The 20,828-nt window shown below is 42.3% G+C and overlaps 1 protein-coding gene across 3 annotated transcripts in view; it reads right to left on the bottom strand.

The window, feature by feature from the left end:
- Positions 1-9,780: 9,780 nt before the first annotated feature.
- The window catches only part of LOC124146914, a 160,414-nt gene continuing 149,366 nt past the window's right edge, over positions 9,781-20,828 (bottom strand). For all 3 annotated transcript variants that reach the window (XM_046517472.2, XM_046517473.2, XM_046517474.2), the window contains 3 exons: positions 15,686-15,801; positions 12,952-13,045; positions 9,781-10,120 (listed from right to left, as the gene is read on the bottom strand). In XM_046517472.2, the coding sequence (XP_046373428.1) occupies positions 9,840-10,120; positions 12,952-13,045; positions 15,686-15,801 (491 nt within the window). In that variant the 3' untranslated portion in view covers positions 9,781-9,839. The remainder of the gene's footprint in view (positions 10,121-12,951; positions 13,046-15,685; positions 15,802-20,828) is intronic.

The raw sequence follows: 20,828 nt of genomic DNA, 5'->3' as shown, positions 1-20,828 counted from the left end.
TCGGGAATCGAATCCGGGTCTTCGGCGTGATGAGCGAACGCATTAAACCCCCCCCCTCCATGCTACCAAATTCTTTTGACCTGGTTAATGAACGTTGTACAAAGAAAGGGAGGTTGTATCTAAAAGCCTTGCAGAGGTTATTTCATTGCTAATGCATTGATAATATAACTACTTCATGTCAGATATCCCCTCATTTCCCCTAGTTTCAAACTATTTCCAAATTATGTACTCCGTATTTCCCGACCCAAATCGGCAGTTTTAACCCACGTGATGTTATTGGCGCAAACAAGAAGCCCCCTCATGGTATACAATCTCCCTAAATCCAACTACCACCACGTATACTTTAATAAAATTCACCCTTTGTCTCAGTGTTCCGTTCACTATCCTTGAAACGAAGTCAGCTCGCATGCCATTTCGTTAATAATTGATTCAGCAAGAAGAAGCTTTCTGTTGCGTTTAAGATTCACAGCAATTACCAATTCCATTATTTCCATGTTTCGGTCGTCAAGGAAACATAGAAAATGGCTCAGTCGCTACGTGAAAACAAGAAAACTTAGCTTCGAAAGCCGTGCTGCACCAGTTGACCAATGGGGTCAATGACGCCACTAATGCGCTCTGCAGTGCTTTAGACTTTAAGCCGCTGCAGGAACTGCTGAAAGTGAAAGATTCCACTTTAATACCGCTAATTTCTCCATCGTCAACTCCGACACAAAATGCTATTCATAAGGAGTAGGTTTTAATCGTAAACAATGGGGGAGATGGGGGGCGGGTGTGTGTGTCTTTGCGTTTAAGATTCACAGCAATTACCAATTCCATTATTTCCATGTTTCAGTCGTCAAGAATTGGGCTTCACCAAAGGTACCTATATGGAGGATCGAACACGGACCTCCGGCGTGACGACGAGACTCTTAAACCACTAAGGCCACCCCACCGCCCCTTGCTTACTGTGTCACATATGTCTTGACTAAACTCGTGATCGTGTCTCCAAACGGTAACCGGGTATGGGCCTTTAACACCAAAGATATTTCAGGGGTCTTCTTTAGCAGGTCAACGTTCGCCAGCGACTTGGACAGCTGCTCAGAATTGCCTTAGGTGCTCTGGAACCCCGAACATTTTCATGCATTATTGATGACAGTGTGAAAACACATCCATCAGCTCTCTCTGTATTTTAATCGATTGTATTACAGTTAAGGTTCATAGACTTGAAACTGTTGTGTTTTATGTTTTGCCACTATTGTAAGACGACATTTCTTCTGTTTGGGAAAAAGGAATATTGAGTTAAAGTGTTGTCAAATGTCATCTTGTATTGATATCCAGTGACGTTAAGGTGATGTCAAATGTTATCTTGTTTTGATATCTACAGTGACGTTAAGGTGATGTCAAATGTTATCTTGTTTTGACATACAGTGACGTTAAAGTGATGTCAAATGTTATCTTGTTTTGATATCTACAGTGACGTTAAGGTAATGTCAAGTGTTATCTTGTTTTGATATCTACAGTGATGTTAATGTGATGTCAAATGTCATCATGTTCTTGATATTCACAGTGACGTTAAGGTGAAGTCAAATGTCATCTTGAATTGATATCCACAGTGTCGTTTAGGTGAAGTCAAATGTCATCTTGTATTGATATCCACAGTGACGTTACGGTGAAGTCAAATGTAATCTTGTTTTGATATCCACTGTGATATTTAAGTGATGTCAAATGTCGTCATGTTCTTGATATCCACAGTGATGTTAAGGTGAAGTCAAATGTAATCTTGTTTTGATATCCACTGTGATGTTAAAGTGATGTCAAATGTCGTCATGTTCTTGATATCCACAGTGACGTTAAGGTGAAGTCAAATGTCATCTTGCATTGATATCCACATTGACGTTAAGTGATGTTTTATGTCAACATGTAGTAATCTCATAAGAGCTTTGGAAGTAATGCCTAATGTCACCGTATGAAGATGCCCAAGGTGACGTGAACGTGATCTCTAATGTCAACGTGTAACAGTGTCCAAGGTGACACTTAAGTGAGGTATGATGTCAATTTGTAGTGGTGGTCAAAGTGACGTTAAAGTGAAGTACAATGTCACTGTAGCATATTGTGCAAGTTGACATGAATGTGATGTATTATGCATCGTCTATTGATATCCATAGTGACGTGAAAATGATGTTTAATATCAACGTGTAGCAATGCCGTAAGTGCTGTGAGAGTGATGTCTAATGTCACTGTGGAAAGACGCCAAAAGGTGACGTGAAAGTGATCTCTACTGTCAACGTGTAATAATGTCGCATGATGTCCAAGGTGACGTGAACGTTATGTCGAGTGTCAACGTGTATAAATATCCGAGGTGCGGTGAAAGTGATGTCGAGTGTCAACGTGTAGTTATGTCCAAGGTGACGTAAAAGTGATGTCTAATGTCAACGTATAGTTATGTCCAAGGTGACGTGAAAGTGATGTCTTATGTCAACGTGTAGTTATGTCCAAGGTAACGTGAAAGTGATGTCTAATGTCAACGTGTAGTTATTTCCAAGGTGACGTGAAAGAGATCTCTTATGTCAACGTGAAGTTATGTCCAAGGTGACGTGAAAGTGATGTCTTATGTCAAGGTGTAGTTATGTCCAAGGTGACGTGAAGGTGATGTCTAATGTCAAGGTGTAGTTATGTCCAAGGTGACGTGAAAGTGGTGTCTTATGTCAACGTGTAGTTATGTCCAAGGTGACGTGAAAGTGGTGTCTTGTGTCAACGTGTAGTTATGTCCAAGGTGACGTGAAAGTTGTGTATTGTGTCAATGTCAACGTGTAGTTATGTCCAAGGTGACGTGAAAGTGGTGTATTGTGTCAATGTGAAGGTATGTCCAAGGTGACGTGAAAGTGGTGTTTTGTGTCAACGTGAAGTTATGTCCATGTTAACGTGAAAGTGATGTCTTATGTCAACGTGAAGGTATATCCAAGGTGACGTGAAAGTGATGTCTTATGTCAAGGTGTAGTTATGTCCAAGGTGACGTGAAGGTGATGTCTAATGTCAAGGTGTAGTAATGTCCAAGGTGACGTGAAAGTGGTGTCTTATGTCAACGTGTAGTTATGTCCAAGGTGACGTGAAAGTGGTGTCTTGTGTCAACGTGTAGTTATGTCCAAGGTGACGTGAAAGTGGTGTATTGTGTCAATGTGAAGGTATGTCCAAGGTGACGTGAAAGTGGTGTATTGTGTCAATGTGAAGGTATGTCCAAGGTGACGTGAAAGTGGTGTTTTGTGTCAACGTGAAGTTATGTCCATGTTAACGTGAAAGTGATGTCTTATGTCAACGTGAAGGTATATCCAAGGTGACGTGAAAGTGGTGTCTTATGTCAACGTGTAATAATGTCGCATGGTGTTCAGGGTGACGTGAAGGTGATGTCGAATGTCAAGGTGATGTTATGTCCAAGGTGACATAGAAGTGATGTGCTCTGTCAGCGTGTTGTAATGTCAAAGGTGGATTGAAAGTGATGTCTTATGTCAACGTGTAATAACGTCAAAGTTGACGTGAAAGTGATGTCTTATTTCAAGGTGCAGTTATGTCCAAGGTGACGTGAAAGTGATGTCAAATGTCAAGGTGCAGTTATGTCCAAGGTGACGTGAAACTGATGTCTTATGTCAACGTGTAGGTATGTCCAAGGTGACGTGAAAGTGGTGTCTTGTGTCAACGCGTAATAATGTCGCATGATGTCCAAGGTAACGTGAAGGTGATGTCGAATGTCAACGTGAAGTTATGTCCAAGGTGACGTGAAAGTGATGTCTAGTGTCAAGTTGTTGTAATGTTCAAGGTGACGTGGAAGTGATGTCGAATGTCAAGGTGTAGTTATGTCCAAGGTGACATGGAAGTGATGTCTAGTGTCAAGGTGTTGTAATGTTCAAGGTGTATTGAAAGTGATGTCTAGTGTGTAGTTACATCCTAGGTGACGTCAAAGCGATGTCTGTTGTCAACGTGTAGTGCTATCCAAGGTCACATTTAGTGATGTCAAAAGTTGTATTGCATTTCCCCATTTCGATACAAAAAACAAACAGAAATATCGTCAGCAACCAAGTTTATTTACATTGTGTACATATTTAGAGTCGTGCAAAAATTAGCAAGTATTGCTCAGTAGGGAGAGTCAGGCCGCGTCGATGCAGGTTCCACGTCTACCCACGACGGGCTGAGTAACCATCCATACTTCCTGGATCATTGATGATAAGCTGTTGTACCTGACTATCGCATCGTTATGGTTGGTAAAGGGGATAGGACAAATCGGACTATCGATGCATCGCAATTGGCCATGTCCCAATGGCAAGTGACAACTTCATAATGAATCATCATGCCGCCAAACACATGCTGCCAGAGACCGACTATTTCATATTCGGGAAGACGAGAGTGAGGGGTGATTTGGTATGGATATTGTAATGCTATTTTGTCAAGCTCCAACTGCGCCACCTGGCCCCTCTTAAGATAACTATATGAGCCTAAATATTGTTATATTTGTTTGTAGTTTGAGGTCGCAAACAGCAATATTCCAGCTATAAGACGGCGGTCTGGAAATAATCGAGTCTGGACCAGACCATCCAGTGATTGACGCCATGAGCATCGAGACACGCAATTGGGATACGATGACATGCATCAACCAAGTCAGCGAGCCTCACCACTCGATCCCGTTAGTCGCCTTTTACAACAAGCATAGTCGCCGTTAACAGCAAGCATCTAAAGCATGATTATTGTTTTCAAGCATTTTCTGGTAGAATTCACCCAGTCCCCCCACCCCACCCCCAATAATGTGAAATAGTCGGTCTCTTAGTGGTAATTTTAATTTTCATTATTTGGGATAAAAAGGATCACCCTCCTTGATGAGGCAGGTATTATCCAGAGTTGCCCCCTTAACTCCCCGACAAGTTCCGGGTAAAAGATACATTGCAACAGCTGTATCTACACTGCGATTGTTTTTTCCACTATTGCAATATAGTTATAACTCTAACACACTGGCATTTAAACTAGCGCAATATCATAAAAATAACAACTTTGTATCTGGATAGTCACCTCTAAGTATGATTGCGTTGCATCAAAATTGTTCGTCGGCTCCCTCAATACATATGTCCAAAGAAGATAACAGGTTTCCAATCGGTCATCAGTTGTAAATGTATATTTTGTCATAGTTATGCTTGCCGAGGGCACGATTAATTGTTGTATCACAACGAAGGCCGTAGTTAACTGGTAGGGGTGCCATTAAAACATGTCCACTTAGGGACTTGTCAATCATCAAGGGAGAGGGGATGGGGGTTGGGGGTGGTAGTGAGTGAGATTGGGATTGTATCGTTATTTATTTTTCCCAATTTATGTAACGTTTCGTGATGAACCACCCTCCTGGTAATAAATTGGTTGGTTGGTTTGTTGTTTAACGCCGCACTCAGCAATATACCAGCTATATGACGGCGGTCTGTAAATAATCGAGTCTCGACCAGACAATCCAGTGATTAATATCATGAGCATCGATCCACGCAATTGGGATCGATGACATGCATCAACCAAGTCAGCGAGCCTGACCACCCGATCCCGTTAGTCGCCTTTTACGACAAGCATAGTCGCCTTTTACGGCAACCATGGGTTGCTGAAGATCTATTCTACCCTGGATCTTAACGGGTCCGGTAATAAATGATCAGTCCCTAAGTAAAGTTCCATAATTGACAAAACTCAGAACTGTATCATTTTTTAAATTTCATGCTACACCACCCACCAATATAGTTGTGATACATTTTAGGGACCCCCACCCTCGTCGCTGTCCTTTTTTCCACTCCTTCCCCCTTAATGACCAGTCCCTTATGTTACCAATCCCTAGTACAACAAACACCCGTTCTCCCAATTAAAGTGTACACTAGTACTGAAATGGATTTGATGTTATGTAATAATAACAAAATTAAGACTGAATTGAGAATGAGTACTTCAGATAAAAAATATTTGTTCCCATGTCATATGTTTTAGTGGAAAATATGTTGCAAAATTCGCCTTTTGAATTTTTTTTATAAAAAGCGGAGAAAAAGTGTGTGTGTGTTTGGGGATGGGGTGGGGGTGGGGAATGGGGAGGAGGGGGAGGGGGAGGGGGGAGGGGGGCACCCACGGCCTTGGGACATCTCGTATGAATTGTCATATCCCCCCACAATAACACGTCTTTGTATGAAAAGATTGTTCATACACTCACGAGTGTTATAACATGTTGGCAGAAACTTTGGTATTGACTGACTGATAACTAATTGTTGTACCGTTTAGCAGATAACACTATTGGCTGACTGAAGTGCATCGGAGATGGGTGTGGAAATTGAGTGATCTTGATCAGGGCTCAAGTGCAACACAACGGCAGTCCGGTCATGTATTGTTAAGGGAACATACGTGATCGCAAAACGATTGCTGAAACATAGTCTTTAAACATATCAAGACTTGAAACACAACAAACTAGGAATGTACATTCGTTCTCGCCATCCTAAATTGTTGCACTGCTGTTGAAAAAAATCCAAGTTATTGCCATAGATTTACATAATGAAAATCATAACACACATAAACGAGATGTTTTCAAATATAAAACCATCAATATGTTCAAATCAGCGGCATGGCTTTGTCTCAGGAAGTGACGTCATGTCACATCCGCTAGTCAGTGATCCATGAGTAGTCACGTGACACAAACATTCTAAGCTGAGTAAAACACGACAGCCTCGTTGTGCAAAGTGTATCTAATGGAACATGAAAAGCAATAGGCCATTGGGATTACAATGAGGTAATTGATTCAGAAAACTACATCCGATACACAATACCCATCTAAACTGCACTCACAGAACACATTTTCCCGAGTTTCAATCATTAAACATTTTACTTAAACCGACTGTAATATAAAACACCCGAAATAATAAAACGAAGGCTTTTAAGTCTAAACTACTAACATGTAAATTTGGACACTGTACATGAATGACCCGTCTACGCTCTTTGTCGAAATTAGATATAGATGTGTTGTCATTCGTTGTTTATCTACAAGGCACTTGTCTCTCAACCAGATACCGAATTATACTACCCATGTCATTTAAAGCTGGGCTAGGCTATGAAAAAGTGGCAGGCCAAGCAAATTTACCCCCGTCGTTCGAACACCAATTTGTCTCAAGCATTACTACTGTATGGATCAATCGGGTTTATGATTAACCAAAATAACTAGAATTAATGTCTCACTTTTACACAAGACATCATTACAAGGTTTAGATCGGGACAGAATCGAAGAAACAGGCTGTATGTCCCTCGTTATGGGTGGACTCGTCGCCGGAAGTCGGGGTGTCACAATGGCTGCTGTCGTCGTCGGTCGCCAGAAACCCCGTTTTAAACAGAAAATTGCAAACACATTTGGATTTTCTATATCCAGCCTGAACAAATAACCCGTATGATCCATGTCATGAACAATATAGGCAATGACTTGACATAGGAGCTAGACTGTTGAGACAATCAAGGCATAGGTCTGAGAGAGGCACCAGACTGTGGTGACAATCTGGGCATGGACTGGACACAGGAACTAGACCGTGGTGACAATCTGGGCATGGACTGGACACAGGAACTAGACCGTGGTGACAATCTGGGCATAGAGTGGACACAGGAACTAGACTGTGGTGGCAATTTGGGCATAGACTGGTCACAGGCACTAGGCCGTGGTGACAATCTGTGCATAGACTGGACACAGGCACTAGACAGTGGTGACAATCTGGGCATGGACTGGACATAGGAACTAGACCGTGGTGATAATCTGGGCATGGACTGGACACAGGCACTAGACCGTGTTGACAATCTGGGCATGGACTGAACACAGGAACTAGACCGTGGTGACAATCTGGGCATAGACTGGACACAGGAACTAGACCGTGGTGACAATCTGGGCATAGAGTGGACACAGGAACTAGACTGTGGTGACAATCTGGGCAGGGACTGGACACAAGAACTAGACCGTGGTGACAATCTGGGCATAGACCGGACACAGGCACTAGACCGTGGTGACAATTTGGGCATAGAGTGGACACGGGCACTAGACCGTGGTGACAATCTGGGCATAGACTGGACACAGGAACTAGATCGTGGTGACAATCTAGGCATAGACTGTGAACAGGCACTAAACCATGGTGATAATCTGGGTATAGACTGGACACAGACTCTAGACCGTGGTGACAATCTGGGCATAGACTGGACACAGGAACTAGATCGTGGTGACAATCTAGGCATAGACTGTGAACAGGCACTAAACCATGGTGATAATCTGGGTATAGACTGGACACAGACACTAGACCGTGGTGACAATCTGGGCATGGACTGGACACAGGCACTAGGCCGTGGTAACAATCTGGCCATGTACCGGACACAGGCACTAGACCGTGGTGACAATCTGGGCATGGACTGGACACAGGCACTAGGCCGTGGTAACAATCTGGCCATGTACCGGACACAGGCACTAGACCGTGGTGACAATCTGGGCATAGACCGGACACAGGCACTAGACCGTGGTGACAATCTCGGGGTAAACTGATCACAGGCAGCAGACCGCTGAGTCAACAGTTGTTACGAATCGCCTTATCATTATATTTCAAGATGGGTACCACTACGAATTGTTAAATATAAAACTACATTCAAATAAAATATGTTTGTTTATAGTGTTTCGTTAAAAACAAACCAAATAAAAACACTGAATAGTAAAAGGAATCAATCCAAGGTACCTACACTTAACAAAAGTGTGAACTGTGTGTGAATCCTCAGAGACACCTAAGACTAAACACGTAAATATCTGGAATATAATAATGGCACTGCCGTTCACGGGATATCTTGTTTCAGTAGAGGCATTTACGTCAATGGTTTTCAAACTTAATCGACATGGGTTGTCTCCCTTGATGAAATGGGTTACCTCCCTTGCATGGGAACGCCGTGCACAACGAGGGTGCCGTGTCACCCTAACTACCACACATGGTGGAGAAATACAGACGGTGGGGGTGTCCTTATGCACTGCAATATACCAAGCTCAGGTAACTAGTCTCCATGGCGTTGAGAGACCTGAACGTTCAGGCAATATCTACACTTTTTACACCACGACGTAAGTAACACAATAAGCCGTCTGTATCACTACTAGTCCGTGCTGCCAGGCCTCTCAACTGTTCAGTGGACTGATATGAATATTTACAACTGCTGAAAGACACATTTCTGCATTAGGTGCGGTGCACCGGTGTGGTAATAATAAACTATGAATAAATAACATATCTAACAAATTGCGATAATCAATTTATATAAATGTGTGGATGTCGTATTTCAGTTGAAGGTACGATCCAAGGTGCTAATGTATGGAAAACACGCAGTGAGAATATCAAAGGATGATATCGTCGAGTTATGACGTCACCTATGACATCACAGACATATCGAGATGAAAGGGTACTATATCCAGTATTGTTAATCCCGTGTTTAACACGTTAACACCCGGTGTCTGTGGGATCCATACTGGCCTTCTCCAGCTCGGCGACAATGCTCGGTAAAAGTGTTGAAATTTCAATTCCATGCACTCCATTTGTGATCTGCCATTTTGAAAATAAGCAGTTGCCCACGCACATACTTCGCTAATGGCGCCACTCCTACATTCCGTAACAACAAGTGAATCTTTCAGTCAGTTTCTGAAAGGTTCAGAAAACCTGTATCCACTGAGCGCTTAATGATCCCAGAGTGATTGTCCACAATCTTGAAATATGGCGAGTCACATCTATTGCATCGTGTGAATAACACCCCCGGATTATCAAGGGACACATATTCTGCCTTTATAATTGTATCACGGTTTAGCTAGAGTTTCGCATTCATTATACACTGGATTTGCCATCACTTGTGCCTATTCCATTCATTTCTTTCCCTGATTTAACCTTCTTCTCCTTGCTTTCCTTGATCTCCTCGATCTCCGACTTATCCGGGCTGAGGGAGTCTTCCTCTTCGATGGTTGGAACCAGGCTTCCGCGCAGGCGCGCCTCCGAGAGATTGGAGAGTGACGGGCGGGGAGATAACCGAGGAAAATCCCTCCGGTCATCCAAGAGTATCACAGAGGCATTGTCTATCTTAATCTTGCACTTGCTCTTCCCTGCCTTGTCTGAAGAAGAGAGTATACATTGTTAGTTAGTGAGAAGGGTTTTACTTTGAAGAGTGTTTCGGCTATAGCAATGTGTGTCCGCTAAATGTGGGAGGATTGTCACTACTTTGATGGAATACAAGGGTATAGTGCTGACAGGTAGTAGTAGTAGTAGTAGTAGTAGTAGCGTTAGTAGTAGTAGTAGTGGTAGTGGTTGCAGTAGTGGTAGTGGAAGCAGTATTGTTTGCAATATTGATAGTGGATAGCGTAGTGACAGTATTGTTAGTTGTGGTTTGAGTTGTAGTGATAACCGTAGCAGTAGTGTTAGTTGTAGTGGCAGAAGGGTTAGTTGTAGTGATAGTAGTGTTAGTTGTAGTGATAGTAGTGTTAGTTGTAGTGACAGTAGTGTTAGTTGTAGTGATAGTAGTGGCAGTTGTAGTGATAGTAGTGTTAGTTGTAGTGATAGTAGTGTTAGTTGTAGTGATAGTAGTGGCAGTTGTGTTAGTTGTAGTGGCAGTAGTAGCAATATTGTTAGTTGTAGTGATAACAGTGGCAGTAGTGTTAGTTGTAGGGATAGTAGCAGCAGTATTGTTAGTTGTAGTGATAGTAGCAGCAGTATTGTTAATTGTAGTGATGGTAGCAGCAGTATTGTTGGTTGTAGCGATAGTAGCAGCAGTATTGTTAGTTGTAGTGATGGTAGCAGTAGTATTGTTAGTTGTAGTGATGGTGGCAGCAGTATTGTTAGTTGTAGTGATGGTAGCAGCAGTATTGTTAGTTGTAGTGATAGTAGCAGTAGTATTGTTAGTTGTAGTGATGGTGGCAGCAGTATTGTTAGTTGTAGTGATGGTAGCAGCAGTAGTGTTAGTTGTAGTGATGGTAGCAGCAGTAGTGTTAGTTGTAGTGATAGTAGCAGCAGTATTGTTAGTTGTAGTGATGGTAGCAGCAGTATTGTTAGTTGTAGTGATGGTAGTAGCAGTAGTGTTAGTTGTAGTGATAGTAGCAGCAGTATTGTCAGTTGTAGTGATGGTAGCAGCAGTTTTGTTAGTTGTAGTGATGGTAGCAGCAGTATTGTTAGTTGTAGTGATGGTAGCAGTAGTATTGTTGGTTGTAGTGATGGTAGCAGCAGTATTGTTAGTTGTAGTGATGGTAGCAGCAGTATTGTTAGTTGTTGTGATGGTAGCAGCAGTATTGTGGTTATGGGGTAGCAATATTGTTAGTTTTTGTGGGAGTAAATGGTGAATGAACCTATAGTGAATGAACCACCAGTGATTGAACCCCTAGTGAGTGAACCCCTAGTGAGTGAACCCCTTGTGAATGAACCCCTTGTGAATGAACCCCTAGTGAGTGAACCCCTAGTGAGTGAGCCCCTAGTGAGTGAACCCCTAGTGAGTGAACCCCTAGTGAGTGAGCCCCTAGTGAGTGAACCCCTTGTGAGTGAACCCCCAGTGAGTGAACCCCTTGTGAGTGAACCCCCAGTGAGTGAACCCCTTGTGAGTGAACCCCTAGTGAGTGAGCCCCTTGTGAGTGAACCCCCAGTGAGTGAGCCCCTGGTGAGTGAACCCCTTGTGAGTGAACCCCCAGTGAGTGAACCCCTTGTGAGTGAACCCCTAGTGAGTGAGCCCCTAGTGAGTGAACCCCCAGTGAGTGAACCCCTTGTGAGTGAACCCCCAGTGAGTGAACCCCTTGTGAGTGAACCCCTAGTGAGTGAGCCCCTTGTGAGTGAACCCCCAGTGAGTGAGCCCCTTGTGAGTGAACCCCTTGTGAGTGAACCCCCAGTGAGTGAACCCCTAGTGAGTGAACCCCTAGTGAGTGAGCCCCCAGTGAGTGAACCCCTTGTGAGTGAACCCCCAGTGAGTGAACCCCTTGTGAGTGAACCCCCAGTGAGTGAACCCCTTGTGAGTGAACCCCCAGTGAGTGAGCCCCTTGTGAGTGAACCCCTAGTGAGTGAGCCCCTAGTGAGTGAACCCCTTGTGAGTGAACCCCTTGTGAGTGAACCTCTTGTGAGTGAACCCCTAGTGAGTGAGCCCCTAGTGAGTGAACCCCCAGTGAGTGAACCCCTTGTGAGTGAACCCCCAGTGAGTAAACCCCTTGTGAGTGAACCCCTAGTGAGTGAGCCCCTAGTGAGTGAACCCCTAGTGAGTGAGCCCCTTGTGAGTGAACCCCTTGTGAGTGAACCCCTAGTGAGTGAACCCCTTGTGAGTGAACCCCCAGTGAGTGAACCCCTAGTGAGTGAACCCCCAGTGAGTGAACCCCAAGTGAGTGAACCACAAGGCTACTGAAGCGCTGATAAAACACAATGTTTTTAAGAATCCAAGTACATGTACGCCAGCAAGAGTTATTTTACGTCCGCTTCCTAAGGTTCATTGAAAGCGTGTTGGCAACAAACATTTGTTGATAAATGTTGTTTCAAGTTTTTCTTTCGGCTTATTAGACAACTAAAGCACTTTACCTCGGGTTTAGTTAAAACTGTAAACACGCGGGGTGGGGAATAACCCTCTCCATCGCGCTTCCATTTTCAACTAAATAAAGCGAGAAAACTTTCAATATCACAAGAATGAGTTTTTTAAGCATGTTTTTTTATGAATCACTGTGAAATACAGTGTATGGTGATGTAACCAGGTGTGCGCGAAAAGTTGAGCGGATCCTGCCCACCTGGCACCTGTCACAAACACATGCAAAGGCAACTAAAACCTTGTGTTTAATCCTGTACGTAGCAATAACTGGAGAAAAAGTATCACAGGTGCTGTAAGGAATGGTGTGTGTCAAAGACGACTTTGAAACTTCTTCATATTAAGTCACTGTTCCGTTCATATGCCACCCCCTCTGTAAGGAGTAAGGAAGGGGGTACTTACTGACGACGTATTCGTCAATACGAAGAAGCTGTTCCACCCTCCACTCATCCACCCCCTCAGTGATGCATAGTTTACGTAAAGCGTTGCATTGGGACTGAAAGAGAACACAAATATATCATCTTGGTGCTAGATTGCATTGAGAAGGAAAGAATAGAAATAACACAAATTTATAGTCTTTGTGCCAAGATGCATTAGAACCGATATTAAGGAACGAAAGTACAGCATCTAAAGACAAGGTAAAAAATCCCACCTATCTACGCATGGGTAAAACCGGACATTAAAAATAACAGATGCCATTTATTGTCTCGTAAACACTTTCATGGTGAGGTCATATTAAAACGTTGAAAGAACTGGAGGAGTTTCTAACGTTGTCCATGGTGAATAATGAAGACCACCACATGGACGTTACGCGGACAATTATAAATTTTACTCATTTTTTTCTCAAATTTAAAAATAATTTGAAAAAAAAAACCAAATTAAAAGTGATTTTAGATGCATATTTCATATATCCGTAAAATAATCAAAATTGACACACATCATGTCAATGACCCAGGTTCCATATGGCATACATTGAACAGAAGATTTTCAAGGGGAAAATAATATTTTTTCAATTTTGTTTATAGCCAACATTAGGGTCCCAAACTGACTGGCATCGTCGTCCCATGGAAGCAATTGGATCCCGAATTGTGGCGGGGGGAATGTTCACCCACTTTCCCAGCAGTGCTTGTGCCATATGTCGGAGGTTCTGTAGTTGTTGCTGACGTGCTCACAGTCGTTGATCCAGTGCGCCCCATGAATGTTCGATTGGGTTTAAATCACGAGACCTGGAGGGCAATGACAAGACCTGGTTGTTGTAATTCCCGAAAAAGGCTGTTGTCAGTCTTGCCGTGTGAGGTCAGGCGTTGTAATGTTGGGGAATAACTCTCGCTTGTTGCATAATGGGAAGGATGTGTGGCCGAAGAATCTCATTCAGGTAACGTTGTGCCGTAAAATTCCCCAGAACTTGCACCAAGTGTAGGAGATGGCAGCCCACATCATGACGCTACCACCATCAAATCTGTCCACTTCCTGTATGCAGTTTCGTGCATAACGTTCTCCGCAACGCCTATAAACACGACGTCGCCGTATGAATCTGTCCTAAGCTCTAGTAGTGATACGTAGTCGACCGGATCTGGGAAGGTCACGTGTTGTCCCTCGTGTCTGATAACGGCTCCACATTCTTGTAATGGTGCTTGGTGCTACGTGAAAAAAACGAACCTGGCTACAGCTGAAGATGATTCTCCTGTTTGCAGTCGGCCGATGGCGTTGCTGGGTTGGGCTTCCGTCAGTCGTGGCATGTTTTCGCTATTCAATTGCTGTAAGATTGTTATGGCATGCAAATAAAAACCCAAGTTTTTAAAGTCCAACAAGTGATGTTGCACGTGCATGTCATGTTGGTGTGTTTCGACGCCAGGCGCTCACGTAGTTGTGTTTTTTCGATCTTTTCACCAAATTTCTGCAGTACCTCATTGTTTCTACACAAATCAATCCCAATCCATGGGACCAATTACGTTGCGGTATTAATTTTGAATGGATGTCAGCAACGCTCTGTCAGATATTTACGATTTTACTACTTTTGCGTTTCTTCTTTTGCAGAGTATATACGTTTGGTATTTTACAGTACTATATCAGTTTGAGGTGTAAAATGACCTGTCTACAGTGACCTCTTCGCAATTATTTTAGTGCTTTCAGTAATATAAGTGCTTCGGTCAGTATACCAGTAAATATGCAGGTGTTTATCCGAAACTGTTTCATCAAACGAGATGCAACAGAACAGTAGTTTAAGACGCATTGGGCATGTTGAGGCTAAAGTTGTTTACAGGGTGTCTTTCACAGAGAAGTATCTTTAAAATTGCATGCATATATAACAATTCATGCCATTAGAAATGCGTAGAAAATAGAAAATAAAAACCAGCAACTATATTTTGGTTGTGAAGCAAGGAACAAACCTGAAAAAGAATTACCTCCCTTACAACACAAACACTCGCATTTTCCGTAACCTACACGAAGGCATTCATTCGGCTTGACCCGGAATGACACGAGTTGGTCACGAATGCACTGGAAGGACAATGAATCGAGTGGTTCCGATTTACACACACAAACCATTCCTTAAGGGGCCGTCCATTTGATATTCTTTTGAGGAGTAGGGTGTTGTGTGGCTTGTGGGAGCCAGGGATTTTGTACTGAGACTAGATATTTTCCAGTTACAGCTGCAATACCAGAGATTATTATAATTAGGTATACGATCCGAAATGTTAAAAATTCACAACATCTTGCAACAATGTCTTTTGTCGATAAAATCCCCCTTTCCAATAATATCAACTGATCGGTCCATTACAAATATTGACAGGTGTTTTCATCCGATTACCTGTGTTTGTTTGTCTGTTTGTTGTTAAACGCCGCACTCAGCAATATTCCAGCTGTATGACGGCGGACTGTAAATTATCGAGTCTGGACCAGGCAATCCAGTGATTGACATCATGAGCATCAATCCACGCAATTGGGATCGATGACATGCAGCGAGCCAGACCACCCGATCCCGTCAGTCGCCTTTTACGACAAGCATAGTCGCCTTTTAGGGCAAGTATGTCTGATTATCTCTATATATATATAGAATAACCGTTGATGTCCAGAGATGACCATTGGTGAAGGCTTGCAATCCGGCAATCCTTGCCGGTCAGATATATTTCCTCACCCTAAATATTTGCAGTTTAATCTCTGTGTCCCTCAGGCTGTTCTGTATTTTCTTCTTCCGGCTATACACAAGCTTCAACCGGAAGTGCTCGTGATCTTTCACAGCAACCACCAAACCTGAAACGAAACAGGGCATGTTAAAAGGAAAGCGTAAACATCACAACTTTACTCCATGTAACGCGTACACAAAACGACCGCCTCCGTGGTCTAGTGGTAGAGCGTCCACACGCTCCGATTCGATCCCCGGCCGCGTAACACCAAAATACGTCAAACGTGTTACTTCTTGTTACCAAGCCTGACGCTCGGCATTGTGAGGATAACACAAGGACTGGCCGAGTCGCAGTCAGTATACTGTGTCTGAATTGGATATTCCTGTTAAACTGCAGCATGGTATCTCTGGGCTAGCTCTATAAAATCCGGACTAGTACAAGCAGCAACACACACACATACACACACACACACACACACACACACACACACACACACACACACACACACACACACACACACACACACACACACACACACACTAATCTTGCACGCGACGTTAAACCCTATTTTACCGTACACAAAACGCAACGCGGAGATCATCTTTGGTGTCTCCGTGATCAAGATTTGCACTTTGGGACAAATGTGAAGTTCAGACGAAGATGTCCAGATCATATACATCTACAAAATATCTTATATATTGCTCACTCGGCTTACCCCAATTCTACCTGAAATAAGGTTTCAATAAGATATTAAACCATGCCACAATTTGTCTTGGGCGTTGTTGGGTACTCGTGGTTAACCTTTCCGCCAACACCTGGTGTCATCACAGCTTTTCAGTGATCTACTCATATAATTTGTACCGTTATTTTGCCTTTTTCGTCCAATGGAATCTTTTTCGGCGGATAATGGACACTTGTTATTCTGTGGTGTTGACGTTTTGTAAACTGAGGAGCAAATGAAGCTGTACCTCTCAGTTTTTTATAATATGTTTTGATTTTCAACTGAAAATATAAGTTTGCGAAGTTTGATCCAATATATGAACTGTAATAAAGAATAATTCTACATGGATAAATTTTGCTTTTATTGAAACAATATATTTTTTACAAATAATTACCCAGCCACTGATTACTTTTACAAATTGTTGCAGAAATGTGTGATGGTTAAATAAATGGTTCTTTCACTGTTTAATTAATTACTTAAAAAATAAAGTCGGTCTACTTTCTTTTTCCCCTCGGGTTCTTTACTCCTCCTTACATCATTGATTAATAGGATTGTCACACAACATGCATTTAACATCACTGAGCGATGAGGACAGTACATCCCACCGTCTATCTATCTGCTATTCTCTCTCTCCCTCTCTCTCTCTATTTCTCTCTCTCTCTCTCTCTCTATTTCTCTCAGGTTCTTTACTCCTCCTTACATCATTGATTAATAGCATTGTCACACAACATGCATTTAACATCACTGAGTGACAAGGACAGTACATCCCACACACCTATCTGCTATTCTCTCTCTCCCTCTCTCTCTCTATTTCTCTCTCTCTCTCTCTATTTCCCTCTCTCTCCCTCTCTCTCTCTATTTCTCTCTCTCTCTCTCTCTTTCTCTCAGGTTCTTTACTCCTCCTTACATCATTGATTAATAGGATTGTCACACAACATGCATTTAACATCACTGAGTGACAAGGACAGTACATCCCACACACCTATCTATCTATCTGCTATTCTCTCTCTCTCCCTCTCACTTTCTCGCTTTCTCCTCTCTTTCTTTCTTTCTTTCTCATTCTCTCTCTTATTCTCACTTTCTCCCTCTCTCCTTCTTTTTCTCTTTTTTTTCTTTCTCTCTCTCTTTCTCATTCTCTCTTTCTCCCTCCCTCTCCTTCTCCTTCTCTCTCTCTCCTCCCTCTCACTTTCTCTCCTCCTCTCTTTCTCTCTCCCTCTTTCTCTCTCTACATCTCTCTATTTCTCTCTCTCTCCCCTCTCTCTCTCTCCCCTCTCTCTCTCTATTTCTCTCTTTCTCCCATGTTCTTTACTCCTCCTTACATCATTGATTAATATGATTGTCACAAAACATGCATTTAACATCACTGAGTGACAAGGACAGTACATCTATCTATCTATCTATCTATCTATCTATCTATAAGGACAGTACATCTATCTATCTATCTATCCCACACATCTATCTATCTGCTATTCTCTCTCTCGCTCTCTATTTCTCTCTTTCTCTCAGGTTCTTTACTCCTCCTTACATCATTGATTAATAGGATTGTCACAAAACATGCATTTAACATCACTGAGTGACAAGGACAGTACATCTATCTATCTATCTATCCCACACATATATCTATCTGCTATTCTCTCTCTCTCTCTATTTCTCTCTCTCTCTCTATTTCTCTCAGGTTCTTTACTACTCCTTACATCATTGATTAATAGGATTGTCACACAACATGCATTTAACATCACTGAGTGACGAGGACAGTACATCCCACACACCTATCTATCTGCTATTCTCTCTCTCTCTGTCTCTCTCTCTGTCTCTCTATTTCTCTCTCTCTCTTTCTCTCAGGTTCTTTACTCCTCCTTACATCATTGATTAATAGGATTGTCACACAACATGCATTTAACACCACTGAGTGACAAGGACAGTACTTCCCACACACCTGTAACAGCAACCAATACCATTGTATAATTTCTCCTTTGTTTATGTTTATGTTTCTTTTGTTGTATTTGTAATTAATGTAAGTCTTTCTAACTAATTTAATCCCACTGCTATCACTGTTTTATCCATAAATCCCTCGACCAAACATTTTTGGAATTCTTTCTTTTTCCGAATGTGTTAATTATTTGTTGATTAAAACAGGTCAAAGTAAGAAGCCTTTCACTTGTCATAAATAAATCGTTTTCTGTTCTTTTCTTTTTTCGTAATTTCCCTTACAGGCAATACAATTTCGAGATCATTTCTCAAAATCAACATTTTAATGGTTTTTTTTTATTTCGACACAAAAAAATATAAAATTTCGCAAGCCAAATATTATATTATAGGCCTAAATACCTGGGCAAAAAATAGTCACAGAAATCTCGATTAATGAGAAGTTTTTCTGTCGGCAATGTCAAGTCAAATGGCCCGTTGAGTTAGATAACCTTCAATTATGTGCTTAATTACCTAGCATGAAGAGCTTCACCTGACAGTCACTGTCCATAAATATGTGACGAACTTAATGGTTTTCTTGCACGAAGGCGTACCAGTGTCGTTCCCAATCACTGCTATTTTCAATATGGCTTATTGCTGTTTATCACGCTGGTACCACCGTCATTGACGTGCTGTATCAAAATAAACCGCTATTTTTCTTCAGAAGGCGACATAGGTTACAGACCTTTTAAACATTGAGTGTAGAAAGTTTATGTGTTTAACGTTCTATCCTTGTGACGATTATTAAAAACGAAAGTTAAATTTAACATGACTGAACGAGTATGAGTCACTACGCTACATTTTGATGGAATGACGTTTTTAGTCCAGGGCTAGCACGACGCGGACAGTATTCTCACAATTTACCCTTCAATCAATCGAACCTTGACGGCGTGACGAGCGAACGCTTTAACGAGTAGGGCGTCCTACTCTGAAGAGACAACATAACCATGAAGAAGGAGTGGGCGGACGTGGTCATTGACGGTGTATAAGTTTAAACCATTATTACCTTGAAATGAGCAACTATGCTGACGACGATGTGTTCTCGTGTAGAGGGCGTTACCGATAACATGAACTGATATTGACTTAAGAACAGTTTGTTTGCTTGTTGTTCATCGCCGCCCTCAGCGTTATTCCAGCTGTATGAAGGCGGTCTGTAAATAATCGAGTCTGGACCAGACAACCAAATGATTGATATCATGAGCATCGATTTACCCAGTTGGGATATCTATTAGCGGCGAGCAGCGGCGACACCGTATGCAAATGAGCGGATATCCAATATCATGTTCAACCTTGTCGGACAAACACTTCTTTCCAAGCTCTTCTAAACCTTGGTCTACACTGGATCTCATCGATCATACGTAGCTCTAGGAATAGTATACAGAAGCCGAACCTTCTCTTAGCGGCATTTCAATATTTAGGCAGGCAATACCACTGACCTATTTGGATCAGTTATTGATTTTACAATCCCACTGCTCCGGCCGATGGATATAAACGACACGAGCCGCCATGTCCAAATAGGGAAAATGGCCGCAGTGGGCCGTCGATGATTGGCTGAAATATGCGCGCGCATTGCGCCCAAACCTAGATCCGTTTCTGTGAAGTCGTTAAAGTTTGCTAAGCAAACTAATGAAGTCCTGGAGATGTTTTTTTTTTCAAAACCTCTCTATTGATTTGTGTTCATGTGCCCAGATACGAGCTTGCTCCAAGTTCCGTGTGTAATTAAACACAGAATTTAGCCCATCCATCTGAAATAGTGCTGTGGTGGGGAGGGAGAAATCCGTCCGGGAGAAACTTACAGGTTTCCATCATTTTGATGGCGGAATTTGGACTCTGTAAACACCACACACGCGGTTAATGGCTCTCGTTACGCAAGACGGACAACACAAGGTTGTGAATGTTGATTGTTCGTACACATTTGTCGACTGGATAGCCTTGTTTTCCGCGGTGTAATTAAATTAGGACGGTATGCCATTTACTTCGCGGAATAAGATAGACGCGAAGGGACTCCCGGTTCTCGCGATGGTAAGGGAACCTAGTGGACATCTACGAATGCAGTTGAGTTGCATCTGGAATGAACCATTCTATACCCGCATTGACTGTTCCTTGTCATGTATTGCACGTGCATTGGCTAAAACCACTGGTTGCGTTCAGTTCTGTGTTTTAAGTAGCCTTTTCCAGCACTCGTGACAACTCGTACTGTAATCTCTACATACTGTTGGCAAATCGTAATTTAATCTCTACTTACTGTTTTCATCTCTTTCTGTTATCTCTACTTTCTGTTGACAAATCGTAATTCAATCTCTACTTTCTTTTGACAAATCGTAATTTAATCTCTACTTTCTCTTGACAACTCGTTCTGTAATCTCTTCTTTCAGTCGACAAATCGTATTTTAATCTCTACTTTCGGTTGACAAATCGTAATTTCATCTCTACTTTCTGTTGACAAATCGTAATGTAATCTCTACTTT

This window comes from Haliotis rufescens, unplaced genomic scaffold (genome assembly GCF_023055435.1).
Source record: "Haliotis rufescens isolate VD_foot unplaced genomic scaffold, xgHalRufe1.0.p SCAF_85, whole genome shotgun sequence".
NCBI classification, from domain to species: Eukaryota; Metazoa; Mollusca; class Gastropoda; order Lepetellida; family Haliotidae; genus Haliotis; species Haliotis rufescens.
Note: the sequence above shows the minus strand (reverse complement) of the source record. Positions and strands in the feature narration are given on the sequence as shown.